The 19102-nt window shown below is 40.7% G+C and overlaps 1 protein-coding gene across 3 annotated transcripts in view; it reads left to right on the top strand.

The window, feature by feature from the left end:
- The window catches only part of SLC41A2 (solute carrier family 41 member 2), a 120293-nt gene extending 107359 nt beyond the window's left edge, over positions 1 to 12934 (top strand). For all 3 annotated transcript variants that reach the window (XM_081311397.1, XM_081311396.1, XM_081311398.1), the window contains one exon: positions 9815 to 12934. In XM_081311397.1, coding sequence (XP_081167523.1) covers positions 9815 to 10000 — 186 coding nt within the window. In that variant the 3' untranslated portion in view covers positions 10001 to 12934. The remainder of the gene's footprint in view (positions 1 to 9814) is intronic.
- The last annotated feature ends 6168 nt before the right edge of the window (positions 12935 to 19102 follow it).

Raw genomic sequence — 19102 nt, 5'->3', positions numbered from 1 at the left:
TGGGGAGTGACCATTTGCAACCCTCCAAATGTGAACATCTAATCTCCTCTCTGGGGGGCTACACACCTGTCTGCTCTGTTCTCAGAACCAGTTAAGGATCTGGAGGAATCCCATAGTTAACTATTCAGACTTCCAGTTAATCTCATTCTTAACCACTGTCCCAGAGTTCCCAGCACCCTTGAGTGCTTAGCCTTTCTCATTCAGTTTCTCCAAAGTACATTGGTGTGAACTTCCCACCTGGGCAGGGGAATTGCAGAAACGGTAAGAGAATGTGGACATTTGCTCACTCCACACACAGACACCTAATAATCTCTGTGTGTTAACCTCGCCACCTGGTACTTCCAGGTCCAAACCTTCCTGCACTCTGCAGGGCATGCCAATCCTTTCTCAGGCATCCACCCAGTAGGTTCTGTGTTATAGTCTTGAAGCCCTGATCAATGACTTACCTCTGCCCCAGCTGCTTACAAATGATATGAAATACACACATGCAGGAAATCGTAGGAAATAAGAGAGCCGTGTATTTACCACTCAGCTTTCACAACCTTTAATAGATTATTTGGAGCAGAGATTTCAAAATGATACATAAAATAAATCAGATATATGGCAGGTGCTTCACATGTATCCCTTTCTGGTCCATTTCATTTCCTCTGGCTCTAAATTGGCATCTGTCATGCTACACACATTTTTATCACTGTTCTACAGAGGTATATGTCTATAGATAATGTAAAGGACGATGGAAAAGCTCCATAAACTCAACAAGGCAAAACAACCATTTACCTGTCCGAGATTATTATTAACAGGACCCGTAGCAGCCAGTTGCAGAAGAGAGGGGGGGGGGGAGAGAGAGAAGAGAGGTGGAAGAGAGAGAGAGGAGAGGGGGAAGAGAGAGAGAGGGGAGGGGGGTAGAGAGAGGAGGGGTGAGAGAGGGGGAGAGTGGAGACAGAGGGGAGGAGAGGGAGTAAGAGAGGGTAAGAGAACAAATACGAAAGGGGTGTTGATATTTATGGGCTTAACGCAGGATGAGGAGGAGCAGGGCAGGGCGAGTGGGCTGTTACTTCTTCATTGGCCCAGAGTTTATGCCACTTCAGGGATTGGTGGTGCGCCATTCAAAGTTCGCGCCATTCACAGGGATTGGAGGTGAGGGTTCCCGCGCCATTCAGTGCGTCATGGACCTGAGCTCCCAGAAGAGAAGTGCTCCAGGCGCCCTCTTTCCTGAGCTCCCGGAAGAGAAGCGCTCTGGGCGCCATCTTTACCAACCTATAACACGTATTTTCGTAAACTTGACTCCGTAGTCTTTGCTTTTTCGTTCAACCTCATGCCTTTTTTCATTTTAGTGTCTAGGTAGAGTTCCGTTACATGCTCTAGGAGTTCATCGGCCACTGTCTGACAATAGCCATCTTGGCTTATTTCCAGTTCCTTGTCTTTACAGTGGTGGTGCAGTGGTGGTTTTTGCACATCTCGCGGTTGCTTCTGTAAGAATCCTGCACAGACGGGCTGGGGGTGTGGCTCAGTGGTAGATCGCTCGCCTAGCACGTGCGAGCCCTGGGTTTGATTCTTAGCACCATATAAAAATAAAATAAAGATACTGTGTCCATCAAAAAGTAGAATATTAAAAAAGAAGAACCCTCCACAGTTTCCACAAGTACACCAAGACACTGGTCCTCTCCATCCTTGGGGGAGCCACGTAGGGACCTGGGTAGACTTGTAGCCATGAAGAGTTACATCCTTTCACCCCAGCCAGCGGTGCAGGAAACATAAAATCGTTGTTTGTGTGTAGAAGTACTGAGTTAAGGAGACACATATCCTCAAATTAACTAGATATTGCCAAGTTGCTCTCCAGAGAGGTGTCAGCTTAGACCCCTGTGATTAACATAGAGTCTCTTTTACCAAACAGCGTGCTGGACTGCTGGTCAAGAACTTGGACTTCAGCATTGCAGACTGTGTGAGCCTAGCCTGCTTCCTGTGAGCCTGGGCAGCTTTCTTAACTCTAGCTCTGCCATATGTCAAGGAAGGATAATAATCCATGGCGTATTACACAGACCTTCTGGGAATTAGGTCAGCTCATGCCCGAGAACCTCTGTGAACACCGTGTGGTCCCATTACTGGCCATTTAAAAAACAAGGCTTGCTGTTAATGTGCTTTAAAATTCGGTTTTTGTTCATCAGATAGACATGGAATGGAACTTAATGTGGCTTTAATTTGTGTCCCCTTATTAACAGTGAGCTTCAGCATCAATTCATGTGTTTATTGGCGCTTTAATTCTCTTCTCTCTCCTATTGGATTATTTTCCTAATGAACTGTAGGAGTTCTCTGTATTTTCTCTAAGTGTTCTGAACACTGATTCTTTGTCAGCTAAATGTAAGACAGAACATTCTTTAAAGCCTGGGGCATGATTTTTATTTATTAAACCACAGAAATCTTTAATTAAATAAACTATTCTTTTAACATATTATGTATTTTATTTATAAAATTATTCCCTAAATCAAAGTCATCTTATATTTTCTTATAAAGGTTTTTAGTATTTCTTCTTATGCTTGGGTTTTTACCTGAATTGATTTTGAGATGTGGGGTAAGGATGCCATTTTCTTTTTTTCTGTATGTTCTGGTTAGGTATGGGTGTCCCCCCAAAGCTAATGTGTGCCAGGTTGTGAGCTGCTCTCCTCCTCCACCCTCTGTCCTGTTCTTCCTCACTTTGGCAATGGCATGGGCCATCTAGGCACTGAGACCTCAGGAGCCGTGCGTGAGCTCTAAATAAGCTTTTCCTCCTCTAAAATTGTTAGGTCCTCTGGTCATAGTGGTGACAAAGCTGTCTAAAACACGATAAAAGAAAAGAGGTGACACCTTTTCTGTTTAAAGTGCAGATGGTCAGTGTTTCAGGCTCTGTGGATTGGGTGTTCTGACAACCCAGAGCTTCTTCCCCTCTCTGGCTCAGTTTATCCAGTAAACATTAGGAATAATGAAAATACCTATTTCACAAAATGTAGACTTAGAAGTAGGCTAAGTAGGTAATAGGTAAACATTGGGGTGTGTTCCAATAAGACATTATTTACAGAAATAGCGGCAGATTGGATTTAGCCCACAGATTAAATGGAGACCCACTGTTTGGGTCCAGCTCTCATAATCATTTCACCTGCATTAACACATATCCTAACCTCACATCCAACCGTAACAAAGTGTCTTTTTGGTGTAATGATTTCCTCTCCTTAGGATATATTCCCAGTAGTGGGAATGCTGGATCATCCGGTAGTTTTATTTTTAGTCTTTTGAGAAATCTCCAAGCTAATGGACCCTCCCACTCACACAGTATGCAAGAGTTCCCTTTTATCCTGCATCTCTGCCGGCATTTGGGGTTTTTCTTTTGAGAGCCATTCAGACTGGGATGAGATGATCTCTCACTGTGGTTTTGATTTGCATTTCTCTGCTAACTAGTGAAACTGAACATTTTTTTCATACAATATATTGGCCTTTTGTCTATTTGTATGTCCTCTTTTGAGAAGTGTCTCTTCTCAACCCATTTTAAAAGTTGGACTTTTTTAAAAAAATTTTTTTTTAAACTGGACTTTTGTGTGTGTGTGTGTGTGTGTGTGTGTGTGTGTGTGTGTGTTCGGCTTTTTGAATTCTTTATACATTCTGGATATCAATCCCTTGCCAGATGATTAGTTGGCAAATATTTTCTCTCATTCTGTGGATTGCCTGTTAATCTTATTGATTATTTCTTTTGCTGTGCTGAAACTTAGCTGAGATATCCATTTTTCTATTTTTACTTTTGTTGCCTGTGCCTTTGGGGTCCTAGCTAAGCAATTATTGCCTAATGTCTTGAAGTGTTTCCCATATGTTTTCTTGGAGTAATTTCATAGTTTCCTATTTAGCACTTAGGTCTTTGACCTATTTTGAGTTGATTTTTGTGTGTGATTATTAGGGGTCTGGTTTCATGCTTCTGCAGACACATATCCAGTTGCACCAGCACCATTTATTGAAGAGACTGGGTTTGCTCCACTGTGTCTTCTTGGCAGCTTCATCCAAAGCTAGTTGGCTGTGGGAATGTGGATCAATATCTGTCCTCTGTTCTGTTCCATTGCTCTGAGTGTCTGTTTTTGTGCCAGTCTCATGTTGTTTTAGTTGCTGTAGCTTTGCTGTGATTTTGAAGTCAGTTATTGTGACGTCTCCAGCATTGGTATTTTTGGCTTTTTGTTTTGCTCAAGATAACTTGGACTATTCTGGATCTTTTGTGGTTCCATATGAATTTTAGAATTTTTTTCTGTTTCTGTGAAGAGAGTCATTGATTCTTTGATGGGAATTGCATTTGATCTATTTATTCCTTTGGATAGTGTGGTCCTTTTAACAGTATTGATTCTTTGGATCTGTGAGCATGGGATATATTTCTATTTTTTGTATCCTCTATAATTTGCTTCATTGTTTTATAATTTTCATTTTAGAGATCTTTTATTTCTTTGGTTAAGTTTATTGCTAAATATTTTTGTAGTTATTGTGAATGGGGTTGCTGTCTTAATTTATTTTTCAGAAAGTTCAGTTTTTGTAACACCATGTTTATATATTTACTTATTTTTATGGTACTGGGGAATAAAGCCAGGGGTGCTCTACCACTGAGTGACAAATTGCCAGCCCATTATTTTTATATTTTGAGACAGGGTCTCACATAATTGCCAACGATGGGCTTGAAGTTAAGATCGTCCTGCCTCAGCCTCCCAAGTTGCTGGGATTACAGGTGTGTGCCTCTGCACCTGGCAATCAGGTTCATTATTGATGTGCAAAATGGTATTGCTTTTTGTATGTTGATTTTGTGTCTAGCAACTACTGAATTCATTTATAAATTTTAACAATTTTATTGATGGAATGTTTGGGTTTTCCTGTGTATCGAATCGTGTCATCTGCAAACATGGATACTTAAACTTCCTCCTTTCCAAATTGGATGCCCTTTCTTTCTTTCTCTTGCCTCATTGCTCTTGTTGACTTCCAACACTGTAAGAAAAGGAAAAATGGATATCTGTCTTATTTCTAATCTTAGAAGAAACACTTTTCCTCATTGTGTATGATACAGGCTAAAGGTCTTTCAAATAGTGTTTGGGGTATTTTCCTTCTAGACCCAATTTCGTTGAGCATATTTATCATGAAGTATAAATGAAGTATTCTCTGTGTATTAAAAAAGACCATGTGGTTTTGTCCTTCATTCTGTTGCTGTGCTGTATCACATTTATTGATTTGTGTATATAAAACCATCCTTGCATTCTAGGGATGAATTCCACTTGATCATACCACATGATCTTTTGGATGTGCTGTTGAATTCTGTTTGCTGGTATTTTGAGAATTTTTTTCATCAGGAATATAAGTCTGTATTTTTCTTTTTTTGCTTTATCTTTTTTCCAGTTTTGGCATCATGATAATGCTGTCCTTATAAAAAGAATTTGGCAGAATTCCTTTCAATTTAGATTTTTACAATAGTTTTAAGACTATTTTAATTAGTTCTTGTTTAAAAATTTTATAGAATTCAGTAGTAAAGCCAGCAGGTCCTAGACTTTTTAGATGAGAGATTTTTAATTACTGCTTCATTCTTAATCTTTATTGGTCCACTTAGATTTTTCAATTTCTTCTTGACTCAGTTTTGATAAGTTGCATGTTGTTCAAAAATTTATCCATTTTAGGTTTTCCAATTTGTAGCATATAATATTCATAATAGTTTCTTTTGATCTTTTTCTGTGGTTATCAGTTACAATATCACCTCTTTCATCTCTAATTTTGTTTATTTGGAATTTTTTTAGTTAATCTAGCTTTTATCATTTCAAAAAAACCCAATTATTTGTTTTGATCTTTTTTGTATTTTTTAATTTTGGTTTATTTATGCTCTGATTTTTATTATTTCTTTCCTTCTATTAATTGGGGGTTTTATTTGTTCTTTTTCCCAACTCTTTAAGGTGCATTATTAGGTTGTTTGAGCTCTTTGTTTTTAATTTATTGCTGTAAACTTCCCTGTCAGTACTGCTTTTCCTTATCCCACAGATTTTTAATATGTTGTGTTATTTTCATTAGTTTCTAGATACTTTTAAATTCCCCTTTTCCTCAGTTTCCCTTGGTCATTTAAGAACATGTTATTCAATTTCTGTGTATTTGTGTACTTTCCATTCTTCTTGATTTGCAGTTTTATTCAAGTATAGTCTGAGAAGACACATGATGTGATTTGTCCTTTTTTAATTTTTTGAGACTTGACTGAGGCCTAGCATAGGACCTGTCCTGGAGAAGTTCTATGTGCTGATGAGAAGCACAGGTATCTGCTGCTGTTAGACAAAGTGCTCTGTCAATGTCTGTTAGGTCCATTTGCTCTGTAGTAAGGTTCAAGTTGATGTTTCTTTGTTGATTTTATACTGGATGATATGTCCATTGAGGAAACCACTGTGTTAAAGTCCCCCATTGTTTTTGTATTAGAATCTATCTCTTACTTTAGATCTACTAATATTTGTTTTATGTAGTTGGGTCATCCTGTGTTAGGTGCATGTATATTTAAAGTTGTTAAATCTTGCTGAATTGATTATTTAAACAATATATTTGTCTGTCTTTATAGGATTGTTTGGTACCTGGGATTGAACTTAGGGGTGCTCCCCCCCTGAGCTACATCCCCAGTAAGTTGCATGAGGCCTAAATTGTTGAGGCTGGCCTCAAACTTGTGATCCTCCTGCCTTAGCCTTCTAAGCCACTGGGATTACAGGCATGTGCCTCCGCACCCAATGCTTCACAGGTTTTGATTTAAGGTTTGCCTTATCTGAGTATAGCTACTCCTGCTTGTTTTTGGTTTCTGTTTACATATATCATCTTTTGACAATCCTTCATTTGTAGTCTCTGTCTTGAACAGTGAAGTGAGTTTTTTTGTAGAAAGCATACATTTGCCCCCCCCTTTTTAAATTCCATTTGCCAGTTTATGTCTTTTGATTGGTGAATTTAATTCATTTACATTCAGACTTTCATTGTATAAACTTGAAAGTTTATACAAATGAAAGTATAAACTTGAAAGTTAATACAAATGAAAGTATAAACTTCTTCCTGTCAGTTTGTTAATTATATTCTGCTTGCTCTGTAGAGTTTTTGTTCTTCTCTACCTCTTCTATCTTTATTTATGTGATCTGATAGTTTTCTATAATGCAAAAGTTTGGTTCTCTTTTGTCTTCTACAGAATTTTATGCATTCATGTGTTCACGATGGCAGTTATTCTTTCATTTCTAATGTAGGACGTCCTTAAGTATTTCTTGTAGGTCAGGTCTGGTGGTGATTAAATCCTTCAGTTTCTGCTCTATTTCTTCTTCAGTTTTGAAGAATAGTTTTTCTGGGAATAGTATTCTTGGTTAGCAGCTCCCCGCCCCCCCCCCGCCAGTATTTTAAATGTTTTATCCCACTGTATTCTGGCCTGTAAGATTCTGCTGAGAAATCTGCTTTAAGTTTACTGGACCTTCCCATATGCCACAGTCTGGCTGGGCACAGATCACGAGCCACTGAAGCAGGAACAAACTTTATTTCTGAACTCCACCAGCACACTCCACACACGCCCCCCCCCCAACTCTCCCGAACCACCCACGCGGCTCCTCCAGGAACCACTAACCGGAAATCCCTCCTCCGGCACTTCCCCAACCAATGGGATCTCTCCGGGAATCCCCACGAGAACTCCAAAGTAGCAGGCCGAGGCGGACAGCAGGGGTCTAATATACACAGCTCAACATAACCATCATCATTTCAATGGCTTGCTGGCGTCACCTCTCAACCACTCCATTCTGGCAAAAATGCCATTCATCATTCGGACTCTATGGCTCTCAGCACCCATACACATAATTTGATGTTTTTCTCTTGATCTTTTCTTGTGCTCTGACATTTTTACTATAATGTGCATTTTGGTGAAGGTCTATTTTAGTTGAATCTAGATGGGGTCCTTTGAGCTGCTTGAATCTAGATGTCTGTATCTCTTTGAAGATTTGGAAAGTTTTTGGCTACTTCATGAAATAGGTTTTCCATAGCTTTCCCCTTTTCTTTACCTTATGGGATATTTGTTTGCTTAATTGTGTTCTGTAAGTCTTGCAGGCTTTCTTCATTCTTCATTTCTTTTTGTTGTGACTGGGTTAATTCATAAGACCCATCTCAAGTTCAGAAATTCTTTCTTCTGCCTGTTCTAATCCATTAGGGGAGTTCTCATGTATGTTTCATTTCATTGAAGTTGTTAGGTCCAAGACTTCTGATTGTTTTTTTTTTTTAATGATTTGTGTTAATTTGATGGTGAATTTTCCTCCTTCTTTATATTGTCTGTCTGTATTCTCTTGCACTCTTGGATGTGACATTACTCTGCCGTTTCCCCTTACCCTGCATCCCCGAAACCAAGGCTCTTGTTGATGGTTCCAAAGTCAGTTGAGCAGATATTAGGTCCTATTGTGTTTGTTTTCTTCAAATGAGAAATTTGAGAGTGGTAAGAAATTGCCCAAAGAAAAAACTGAGAATCAAATTCAAATCTGATAATGTCCAAGTTCAGGGTTCTTTTTAATATTCCATGCCCTTTAACTCCCAGAGTGGCTTGATGAAACTTTTCATGACTTCAAAGCAGCCTTTGCCAGGGAAACACTAGTGAAGCTCAGCCTCATGCCAAAGACAGTGGGTTAAAGCACAGCCTCTGACAGATGTGCAGGGCATCTGAAGTCCACTCATTTGGAGCTGGTGCCTGTCTCCCCCTGGGTAGGCTACTCTGTGGTAAAGGTGTCAGAGCTGAACTTACAGCACTCGGCATTTGGGACCTAAGGCAGATGCCTCACTCCATGGCTACCTATTTGCCAAAATGGTGAAAGGTACCAGCTGTCGGCATGACCTAGGGTGGCCTTCCTGCTGACACACCAGGTGTTCTCAAGGCTGCAGGGACAAAAGTAGTAATGATATGGATACTGTTAATTTACTCAAAATTTATTGTCTCAGGCATCAAATTATTTAGTCTATTATTCAATCTTCACAACATTTTCATGACTTCGGTGCCATTGTCATTCCTAATGTGCATTTGGAGAAACAGGAAGGTGAAGCTTGCCTGTGGCCCAGTAGTAAGTGCTGGAGGAAGGAGTGCAGCAGGGAAAAGGCCCTGGGCTGCCCTGGCCAGCTCATCCACAACCATCCCCATCCTGGGTTCCTTTTACTGCCTCAGGGTTTTGAAGATAGAGAATCCTCCTTCTCTAAATTGATCAAAGAAAAAACACTGATGTGGTCCCCAAATTCAGTGCCCCCCAAAGCGTTCCGTAGGTTTGATATTCTAGAAGATACTCACACCTTGGTGTCTGCATGGCCCTGTAGAATACTCATCGCCATGTGTGTCACTCCGAGCTCTCACCTCCTGGTCGCCGTTCTTACCCTGGCGCTGAAGTTGCCCTTCTCAAGCCACAAGTGACCTCTGGTCATTCATAAATGGTCGGCTTTCCATCTTCATCTCCTTTGGTATGCCTGGGATAATTTCTTATTTTAACTTTTATTCTCTTCATGTCTTAGTCCTTCTTCTAGAGAAAAAAAATTGAAACCTAAGAGTGGTTTAGAGATTGTCTGATGCTATTAAAACCGTGACCATCGCGGTGACGGAAGGTTGGCTGAAATGAGAGGACACGTGAAAGTTTAAGAAAATGTGAAGAGCCGCGGACACACATGCTGTTCTTCCTTCTGAAAGCAAAATATCCTGTTGGTTAATTGTCTCTTCCTTTCAGGACACCTAATGTTCCTCTCAAGGCCAGCGGCCTGGGCTCCGAGCCTGTTGGGGAGGGGTGTCTGGGCGGGGGAGTCACCTCTGCGTCTCCCCCAGGTGTTCACCTTGCTGTGGATCGCCGACTGGATGGTGCACCGCTTCTGGAGGAAGGGAAAGGACCCGGACAGCTTCTCCATCCCCTACCTGACGGCGCTGGGCGACCTGCTGGGCACAGCTCTGTTAGCCCTGAGTTTCCATTTCCTGTGGCTCATCGGGGACCGAGATGGCGATGTCGGAGACTAATAAATCCTACCTGCTGCTCTCAAGTCACCCAGGAGGAGCACCCAAGATGACCACTTCTGGCTCTTTTCCAAAACTCTTTTTACTTCTGCCAGGGTAATCTTCAGTTGGCCCTGATTCAATTAAATGGCCTTAACTTTTTTTTAAGGAATTTGTCCTGAAACCAGAATGAACAGTATTTGTGCTGCTTTTTGTAGAATAAATAATTTGACATAGACCTAGATACAAACTCAAGCTCTGAAATTAATTAAATAGAAAAGAATATATATGTGTGTGTATATATATATATTATAGAATGTTTACAATGAATAATTTTGAAACCACAGACATAGCCGAAATGTACTTTTATTACTGTTTAAGTTGTAAGGCAAAGTCAGAGGGAACAGCCCTAGCTCTGCCTCTGTCTGGTGGATGTGTTGTACTTCAAAGCATACCGTGAATCGAAGGGCACCTACCAGGCTTTTAATCATCTGAATTACGCCCGCCTCTGTGCTAGCTGAGGATAAATTTACCAATTACCTGCTCCTAAACTGACCTAAATATGTTCTGCTGAGCATAAGATAAATTTGCTTTTACCTGCATCTGAAATGACCCAGTGCCAACACTAATTTAATTTCAACTCTGCAAGCTCTTGGCAGGCTCCCCTTTAAACAAGGAATGCTCTTGAGAGGTCTTTCATGAGAGCAGTTGGCCATTTTTGATCACTGATTTGTTGATCTTTCTCAGAAAACAGTGAAAAATGGAAGGTAACTTGAGCTGCATCTGTAGACACAAGATGGCATGAGCAGTCGTGTGAGAGAGAGAGAAATGAGAGAAGCTTTTGATGAACTCCTGTGCCAGTAGTCGACCGTCAAGATCACAGTGCTCTTGAGCCTTGGGTATAGAGGTGTCCTTCAGCACAGTTTATTGAGGCTCCTGTCATTTGATCCCAACACTTTGCTGCTGTATTCAGTGTTTGTTACCTACATTGTAATTAGTGGTTTCTTCTTATTTCAAAACGAGAGATATTATTTAATATAATCCTGATATAGATCCAGGATGGCAAGGGGTTCCTTTGCCCTTTTCAGGAGGCTCAAGGGGAAGCTGGGTTGCTTACCAAGCACTCGAGCCCCCATGCACCTGTCAGCACGGGCTTATTTCCACAGGGACCTTAGGGACACTGCTGTATTGTTCCAGTATTTTTCTAAAACTCTAAGCTATGGTCTAACCACTTAGCCAGCACCTTAGTTATTCAGTAGATGAGCATTTTTATTTCACATACAGTTTGGACTTTAACTGCAGTGCAATCTCTCAAGACCATTATTTAATAATTAAATTATTAAACTGCTGAGGGAATAAAAAGGCACATAACTTTGATCATCGTGGCTTAAGTTGTGAATTAGCATTATTATATAAATAGTAGGTTGTTTAAAAATATATTGGGGAAATATTCTTGTTAAGCTCTTTAAAATAAGGGGGCTGTGGTTTAGAGGTATATATTTTTGCTTATTTTTAAACTTTAATTATTCCATTCTTCTGTCTTACAATGAAGGTTTTAAGGCAGAGAACTGAACTAATTATGGAATTTCTCCCTTGGAGAGTTATGATATCATATAGTGAACATTCTTATAAAAGAAAGAATGATTAAATTTAAGTTGATGAATATTTAGCTGCAAAGATTTTTATTTTTAAAAAATCCATGGATTAATTTTTTTAAATCCATGGATAATATCTTTGATTTTATTGTAAAGCATTTGTAAATTATTTGCATTTTGGCTCTATGATTCATATACAATTACATTTCTCAATTATTTCTATTGATTTTTTTTTAACCTAGGGGAAAAAATTGGAGAGCAGGCCACAGTTTTTAAGGTTGAGCTAACAACTTTATCTGGTGCATTCTGTATTCCAAAGCACTTTTAAAGATGGGCCACCCAGTCCTCACAACCAGACCTGTGACCTAGGTCAGACACTGCTAAGTGACCAGCTGTCACCTCCATGAATTCCAGGTCAGTGCACTTTCTGGGACACATCTATAGCCCTGTGCGCCCCAGGAGAACCCACCTGATTAACTACAAAGAAGCCAATTGGAGAAATGAGGTTTGCAAAAGTCCAATGGAGTAGTGCACATTGTTCACATCAGACGGAGGCCGCGGTGCGATGCGTCTGAGGGTGAGCACGGCCAGCTCTATCCCCCATATTCCCAAGATCAAAGAATGCAAACCATGAAAACATTTATAACAGGAGCTTCAGAATGAAGAGCAGTGACTTATTTCATAGAATATCAAATTGCCACCACCCTCCCCAGAGCTTGCTGTTTTCCAGGGGTGGTGGTAATTAGGAGGACTGAACTGAGCTTGTCTCCGTTTGCTTTTGCAATGCAACCTTGGTTGGACCAGCAAAAAGTCTAAAAGGCATGTAATGGGGAGGGCACGAAAATGGGAAGATCAGTCACAGATTAACAGATTATAAAAGGATACAAATTCCTTTAAAAATTACTACCGGTCTTTTGAAAGCCTTCATATAAGTATGTAATCAGTAAGATGATTTTTTAAATTTATCCATAAAATAATTTATTTTCAGCCTTATGTAATGTAAATTAACAGTATTTATTTTTATACCATATAAAAACTCCTGTTTTCCAAAATTCTTCTTTCACTGATTTATTGGGCACTTTATTTAAACATTTTTAAGTCATTTTTTCTATTCTTGCCCACCAACCATTTCTTTCAAAAGTCAAGTTTCTCAGAACCTAATTAAATAAAAACGTGTGGTAATGTATCTTCTGGGAGACATTAAAAAAAAAACAACAAACTCCCACAGCACAGACTCTCCATGAGGTTGCCAACGGAGTGGTTTAGTGGGTCCGGTCACAGGGCTCTCTTGCCTTATGCTGTCTGTGTGGTGTGGCCTACCAGTTGGTAATGGGCTTCTATCATCTTGAACTGTTGTAAACCCAAGAATAAAATTTACGAAACGTTTGCCCAGGCTCCTTGTGCTTGCTTTTGCTGAGCTACAGAACACCAAGCTTGTGTGGAAATCCCTCAGAAGAGGCTGGGCGGTTCCTACGCAGCTAACAAAGGCAGCTTTGGCCACACCTCCACCTCCAGGCATGGCCTTGCCTTTAAGGGGCTGTGAGGGACTCTCCTCATGTCCTCTCTCCTCCTTGGCCCATCAGCCCTGGGTCCTCAACTGACCCCTTTGTGCTTGTGGGGCAGGACGACAGCTCTGGCTGAGTGTCTTTCTGTCTTGGCTTTGCCGATGGCTGACCAGCTATATATGGCGCACGGAAAGCACACGGCTGCTCTGGAAGATCTTCCCATTTGTGACCTCAGACGTTGACTCACCCTCAGCCCAGAAGCCACCCGGAGTCCTTTCTGGGAGATGAGGCATGCGTTCCTGCCATTGCACTGCAACTATGCCTGACAAGGTCACCAACAGTCTCCATGTCGCCAAGCCCAGCGACGAGTCCCCAACAAAATGTCTCCTCTCCCTCAGTCTCTAAAAGCATTGGACAGTCTCCTCTCTCCCTGAAGCATTTTCTCTGTGCCCTTTGCTTTCTTCCCTGCTTTACCTGAAGCTCCTTGTCCGTTCGTCTGCCGTCTGTCTGGTAGTCTTCTTGTCCTCAACTTCTAAATGCTGGGAAGCTCCGGGCTCCCTTTTTATCACCTTTTCTCTATTACTGTCTTTTCCTAGGTGATCTCTCCATCTCATTGTTATCTCTACGGATTATTTCCAAGTTTATTTCTCTAGTCCCAGACTCTCGGTTGGGTTCCATGTCTGTATTTCCAGTTGCCTGCTGGACAGTGCCACTGGCCTGGCTACTCAGTCTCACAGACCTTCACACCATACCTTGACCTGGCTGGCTTTTATAGGTCACTGTATCCAACAAATACGACTTTGTAAATCAGGAAGGAAAATCCAACAGTGAAACAGCCGGGGACTTACAGACAAGAAAACAAATGGATGTTCCGTCCCCTCAAAGCATGCTGGGTAAGTCATACGGAGCTACCACTCGCCCATCAGATTGGCAGAAACTGGATAACGTGTGCTTGGCAAGGCTGAAGGATGGACAGAATGACTGGTGGTAGGTCAGAATGACAAGCTCTGGAGAAGTGACTCTGGCCATGGACAACAAACAACAAAAGCACTGATCATTGAATCTTGTAATCCCAGCGTCACCACCTTCGGACCATGCAAGGAAAACCTCTGTCCCAGTCCCTCTGCCACGTGATTGACAGCAGAGTTTCACAGACTGCAAGCAGGAGCCAAATTCAGTTTGTTGCCTGTTTCTGTAATAGTTTCCTTAGCACGTGACCATGCCCATGTTTACATACAACCTGGGGCTGCTTCCCCGCTCCACGGTGGAATGGAGTGTCTGCCAGGGACATTGCAGCCTGCAGAACCCGAAATAGTCCCTCTCTGGCCCTTTGCACGCATGCGTGTGCATACATGTGTGTACACACACATAGGGTCTCCTATCCCTTCTTTAGAGTGAATTCTTCACATTTACTTCTAACTTTCCCCTGGTCCTTGGGCTGTGGGGCTGCTGAGTGGTCTGGGCAGATACCCCCCCGCCTGGTTCCAGAAGCTCTCCACTCGGCACCATCACTGTCTGAATCCTGCCACTGGCCGGGGCTGTTCTCCCCGACAGGGCCTTTGCTCACTTCACCCCCTGTGTAGGGTCAGCCCGATACCAGAGACTCGGCCTGTGGGGTTGCCCTGGGATTCTCTGGCCAGCCTGTTCCAAGAAGGCAACTGCATGAGTTCATAGCTTTTACTGGCCAGAATGAAGCTACCATGCTGGTTTTAGGTGACTGTGATGTCGGACAAGTTCAGAGCTGTGGGCCCTTGGACCTGAACCTCCGCTCTCTCCCAGCATTCCAGCTGGCACTGCCTCTGAGCGCCTGAGGGTGAGGGGGTGGCAGCACCCCAACACTGACACTCAGCACCCCAACACTGACACTCTGCGGGCCCCATGCCGGCCGCCCTTGGGGTGACATCCCTCTCTCTGCAGAAGGCACTTAAGACCACTGCTCCACAGCCCACCTTTCCAGTTGGTGTCCTTGCCTCCAGGTGACATGCTGAAGTCACACCAGACCAGGAACAGGCATTCACTGATGGACCATGATCCCCTCACTACCCGTGGCCCCTCACCATCCTCCTCACTGGTGACCATATGTGGAAGGCGGGATGCGGCCTAAGTCGAGGGAGGTCACAAGTCAGGAATGCAGTCGTCATAGCCCAAGGTCAAGACAGAGCTGGAAGGTGGTTCTGCATTTACGTTAGACAATTCCAGAAGTTTAACGTAATATGATGAAGAAACTACTGCCTGTATTTTGCTGCTTATCCTGGATCCGACCAGCCTTTACCCAGCACAGTAACCATCTTTGAGAGACTTACTGGAAGCCAGAATTCCCTAGGGGCAAGATGATGTAGGCACGTGAGCAATGACAGAAGCGGCATAAAATGATGGTGTTCGGGAAATGTACAGAAGCAATGAAAAATACCATTTCAACACCCCAAAACTGACGTGCTGAGGCACTGTGAGCAGTAACAATTATCACATCCTTTTGTTGCAGTGAAAGATATGAAATTAGCCAGGAATGACACATGTGGCAATAAAGATAAAACAAAAAGATGGTGCCTGGACACCAGGAAGAAGCTTCCTTTGCATTTACTGCATAATTCCTCAGGTACCTTTTTTCTGTCCTTTTATTAAAACTTCATCAATGAGTCGCTACACTTCCAATGGGCTCAAAATTTTTATAAAACAGTTTAGAGCTAAACTGTTGATGAGGACAGGGGCCCTGCAAAGGGTTCTTGCTTGGGTGGGCGTGGTGGCACACACGTGTCATACAGGAGGATTGCAAGTTTGAGGTCAGTTTCAGCAGCTTAGTGAGATCCTGTCACAAAATTTTAAAAAAGAGCTGGGGATGTGACTCATTGGTTAAGTGCCCCTGAGTTTAATCTCTAGTACCCAAAACAAGCAAGCAAACAAACAGAAAACAATTTATCACAGCCCTATTTGTAATAGCCAAAGATAAGAAAACAATTCAGGGATCCTAGTGGTATGAACTGTAGTACATCCACACAATAGAATAGTACGCAACCAGGAAGACAAAAGGAGAGTAATTTTTTAAAAATATTTTTTTAGATATTGATGGGCTTTTATTTATTTATTTATTTATTTATTTATTTATTTATTTATTTATTTATTTATTTATATAAGAATCGAACCCAGTGCCTCACACATGCTTGGCAAATGCTCTACCGCTGAGCCACAGTCCCAGCCCCCAAAAGGAGAATATTTTTATAAACTCAGATTGCCATGATATAAATATCATAAAGCAAAAATGCAATGCATGGAACATAATATTAAATATTTTCCCTTTTTTTTGTAAAAATGAGAAGAAACATAGGAAGGGAAAATAAGAAACTAAGAACAATAGTTACGCAAAGAGAACAAGGAGCAATAAGGTGGGTGGGAACAAGGATGGAGATAAAACTTGCCTGTGTCAACTTTTTAGATAACTTTGGTTTTGAACCCTTTCCATGTATTATTCAAAAATAATTTAAAATTTTTATTTTCAAAGAAACTTTATTTTAAAAGAAAAATGTAGCTGGGCATCGTGGCGCACATCTGTAATCCCAGTGGCTCAGGAGGCTGAGGCAGGAGGATCACGAGTTCAAAGCCAGCCTCAGCAACTGTGAGGCACTAAGCAACTCAGCGAGACCCTGTCTCTAAGTACAATATAAAACAGGGCTGGGGATGTGGCTCAGTGGTCGAGTGCCCCTGAGTTCAATCCCCAGTACCCCCCAAAATGTATTCTTTGACCTGTTGGCCCCATCTTTAGAAAGTTAATAATCAGAATATGTATTGTAGCAATTTTCTGTTTGAAATATTTCATTTGAAAATAGGATTAAAATTTCAAAGATAAGATTGGTATTAGGTATATGCTACTATATAGTCAGTGACTTTGTATTTTAAAGATCCTTTGATGAGTTAGAAGGAAAAATTTGTGACACAATGTGTGAAAAGTACTATATATAAGTCTACTGTGGAAAACATAATAAAATATTTCATGAAGAGATGAAAAATAAAAGTGAAAACCAGCAAAGGGAGGAACTACACTAGAAGAATAGTCAATCAAAGGAGAAACTGATTCAAATTAAACACCAGAAATAAAATGACAGGAAATAAGAATCGTATCTCAATAATAGCATTGAAAACCAATGGCCTCCAGACTCACCAATCAAAAGACGTAGCCTGGCAGATTGGATTTAAAACAAGACCCAACAATATGCTGTCTCCAGGAGACTCACCTCTTAGGCAAACATATCCACAGACTGAAGCCACCAAATAAATGACCTAACAGTACATCTCAAAGCCCTAGGAAAAGAACAACAAATCAGCACTAAAAGCAGTAAAAGACAGGAAATAATTAAAAACCAGCTAAAATCAATGATATTGAAACAAAAAATTCAAAAAATAGACAAACAAAAAATTGTTTCTTTGCAAAAATAAATAAAATCAATAAACCCTCAGCCAAGCTAACTAAGAGAGAAAAATCACTAAAATTCGTGATGAAAAGGGAAATATCACTGCAGACACTAGTGAAATATAGATGATAATCAGAAACTACTTTGAAAATTTGTACTCCAACAGAGAATCATTATGACATCGACAAATTTCTAGAGACATATGACGTACCCAAACTGAAACAGGACACAGAAAATTTAAACAGATCAGTTTCAAGCAGTGAAATCGAAGATTACATCAAAAGCCGATCAACAACAACAACAAAAAAGGAGAGGATCAGATAGATTCTCAGCCAAGTTATACCCCAACTTCACAGAGGAACGTACACCAATACTCCTCAAATTATCCCATGAAATAGAAAAGGAGGGAACCCTTCCAAACTCATCCTATATGAAGCTAGTATTACCCTGATACCAAAACCAGACAAAGACACATCAAGGAAAGAAAACTTCAGACCAATATCTCTGATAACACAGATGCAAAAATTCAATAAAATTTTGACAAGTATCACACAAAAATGTATTAAAAATAGAGTGCACCATGATCAAGTGGGGTTCATTCCAGGGATGCAAGGTGGTTCAACATTCAGAAATCAATAAATGTAATCCATCACATCAATAGACTTAAAGAACCACATGATTATCTCAATAGATGCAGAAAAAGCATTTGATGACAAAATTCAGCATGCATTCATGTTCAAAACATGAGAGAAACTAAGGATAGTAGGAACATACCTCAACATCATAAAAACTATCTATGCCAAGGCCAACATCATTCTAAATGGAAAAAAAATTGAAAGCATTCCCTCTAAAAACTGGAACAAGTCAGGGATGCCCTCTCTCACCACTTCTATCTAACACAGTCCTTGAAACCCTAGCCAGAGCAATGAGACAGAAGAAAGAAGTTAAGGAATATGAATAGAAAGAGTTCAAACTATCCCCATTAGCCAATGACATGATTCAATATTTAGAAGACCCAAAAAACTCCACCAAAAAGTGTTTTGAACTTATGAATGAATTCATCAAAGTAGGATATAAAACACCCATAAATCAATTGCACACCTATACACCAATGATGAGTGAGCCGAAAGAAAAATCAAAACTACCCCATTTGCAACAACTGCAAATAATAATGATAATAATACTTGGGAATCAATCTAACAAAAGAAGCAAAAGTCCTCTACAGTGAAAACCATAGAACACTAAAGATAGAAATTGAAGAAAACTGTAGAAAAGACCTCCCATGTTCTTGGATAGGCAGAATTAATATTGTCAAAATGGCCTTGCTAGAAAAAGCAGAATACAGATTTAATGCAATTCCTATTAAAATTCCAATGGCATTCTTCACAGAAGTGGAAAAAGCAGTTATGAAATTCATTTGGAAAAATAAGAGGCCCAGAATCGTCAAAACAATCCTTAGTGAGAAAAGTAATGTAGGAGGCATCACAATCCCACACCTTAAGTTATACTACAGAGCTATAGTGATAAAAACAGCATGCTATTGGCACAAAAACAGAATTGAACACCAGTAGAACAAAATAGAAGAGACAAACCCACATAAATACAGTTATACTAGACAGAAGA

The sequence above is a fragment of the Spermophilus citellus genome (assembly GCF_964194105.1).
Source record: "Spermophilus citellus genome assembly, chromosome: 10".
Taxonomy (NCBI): domain Eukaryota; kingdom Metazoa; phylum Chordata; class Mammalia; order Rodentia; family Sciuridae; genus Spermophilus; species Spermophilus citellus.
Note: the sequence above shows the minus strand (reverse complement) of the source record. Positions and strands in the feature narration are given on the sequence as shown.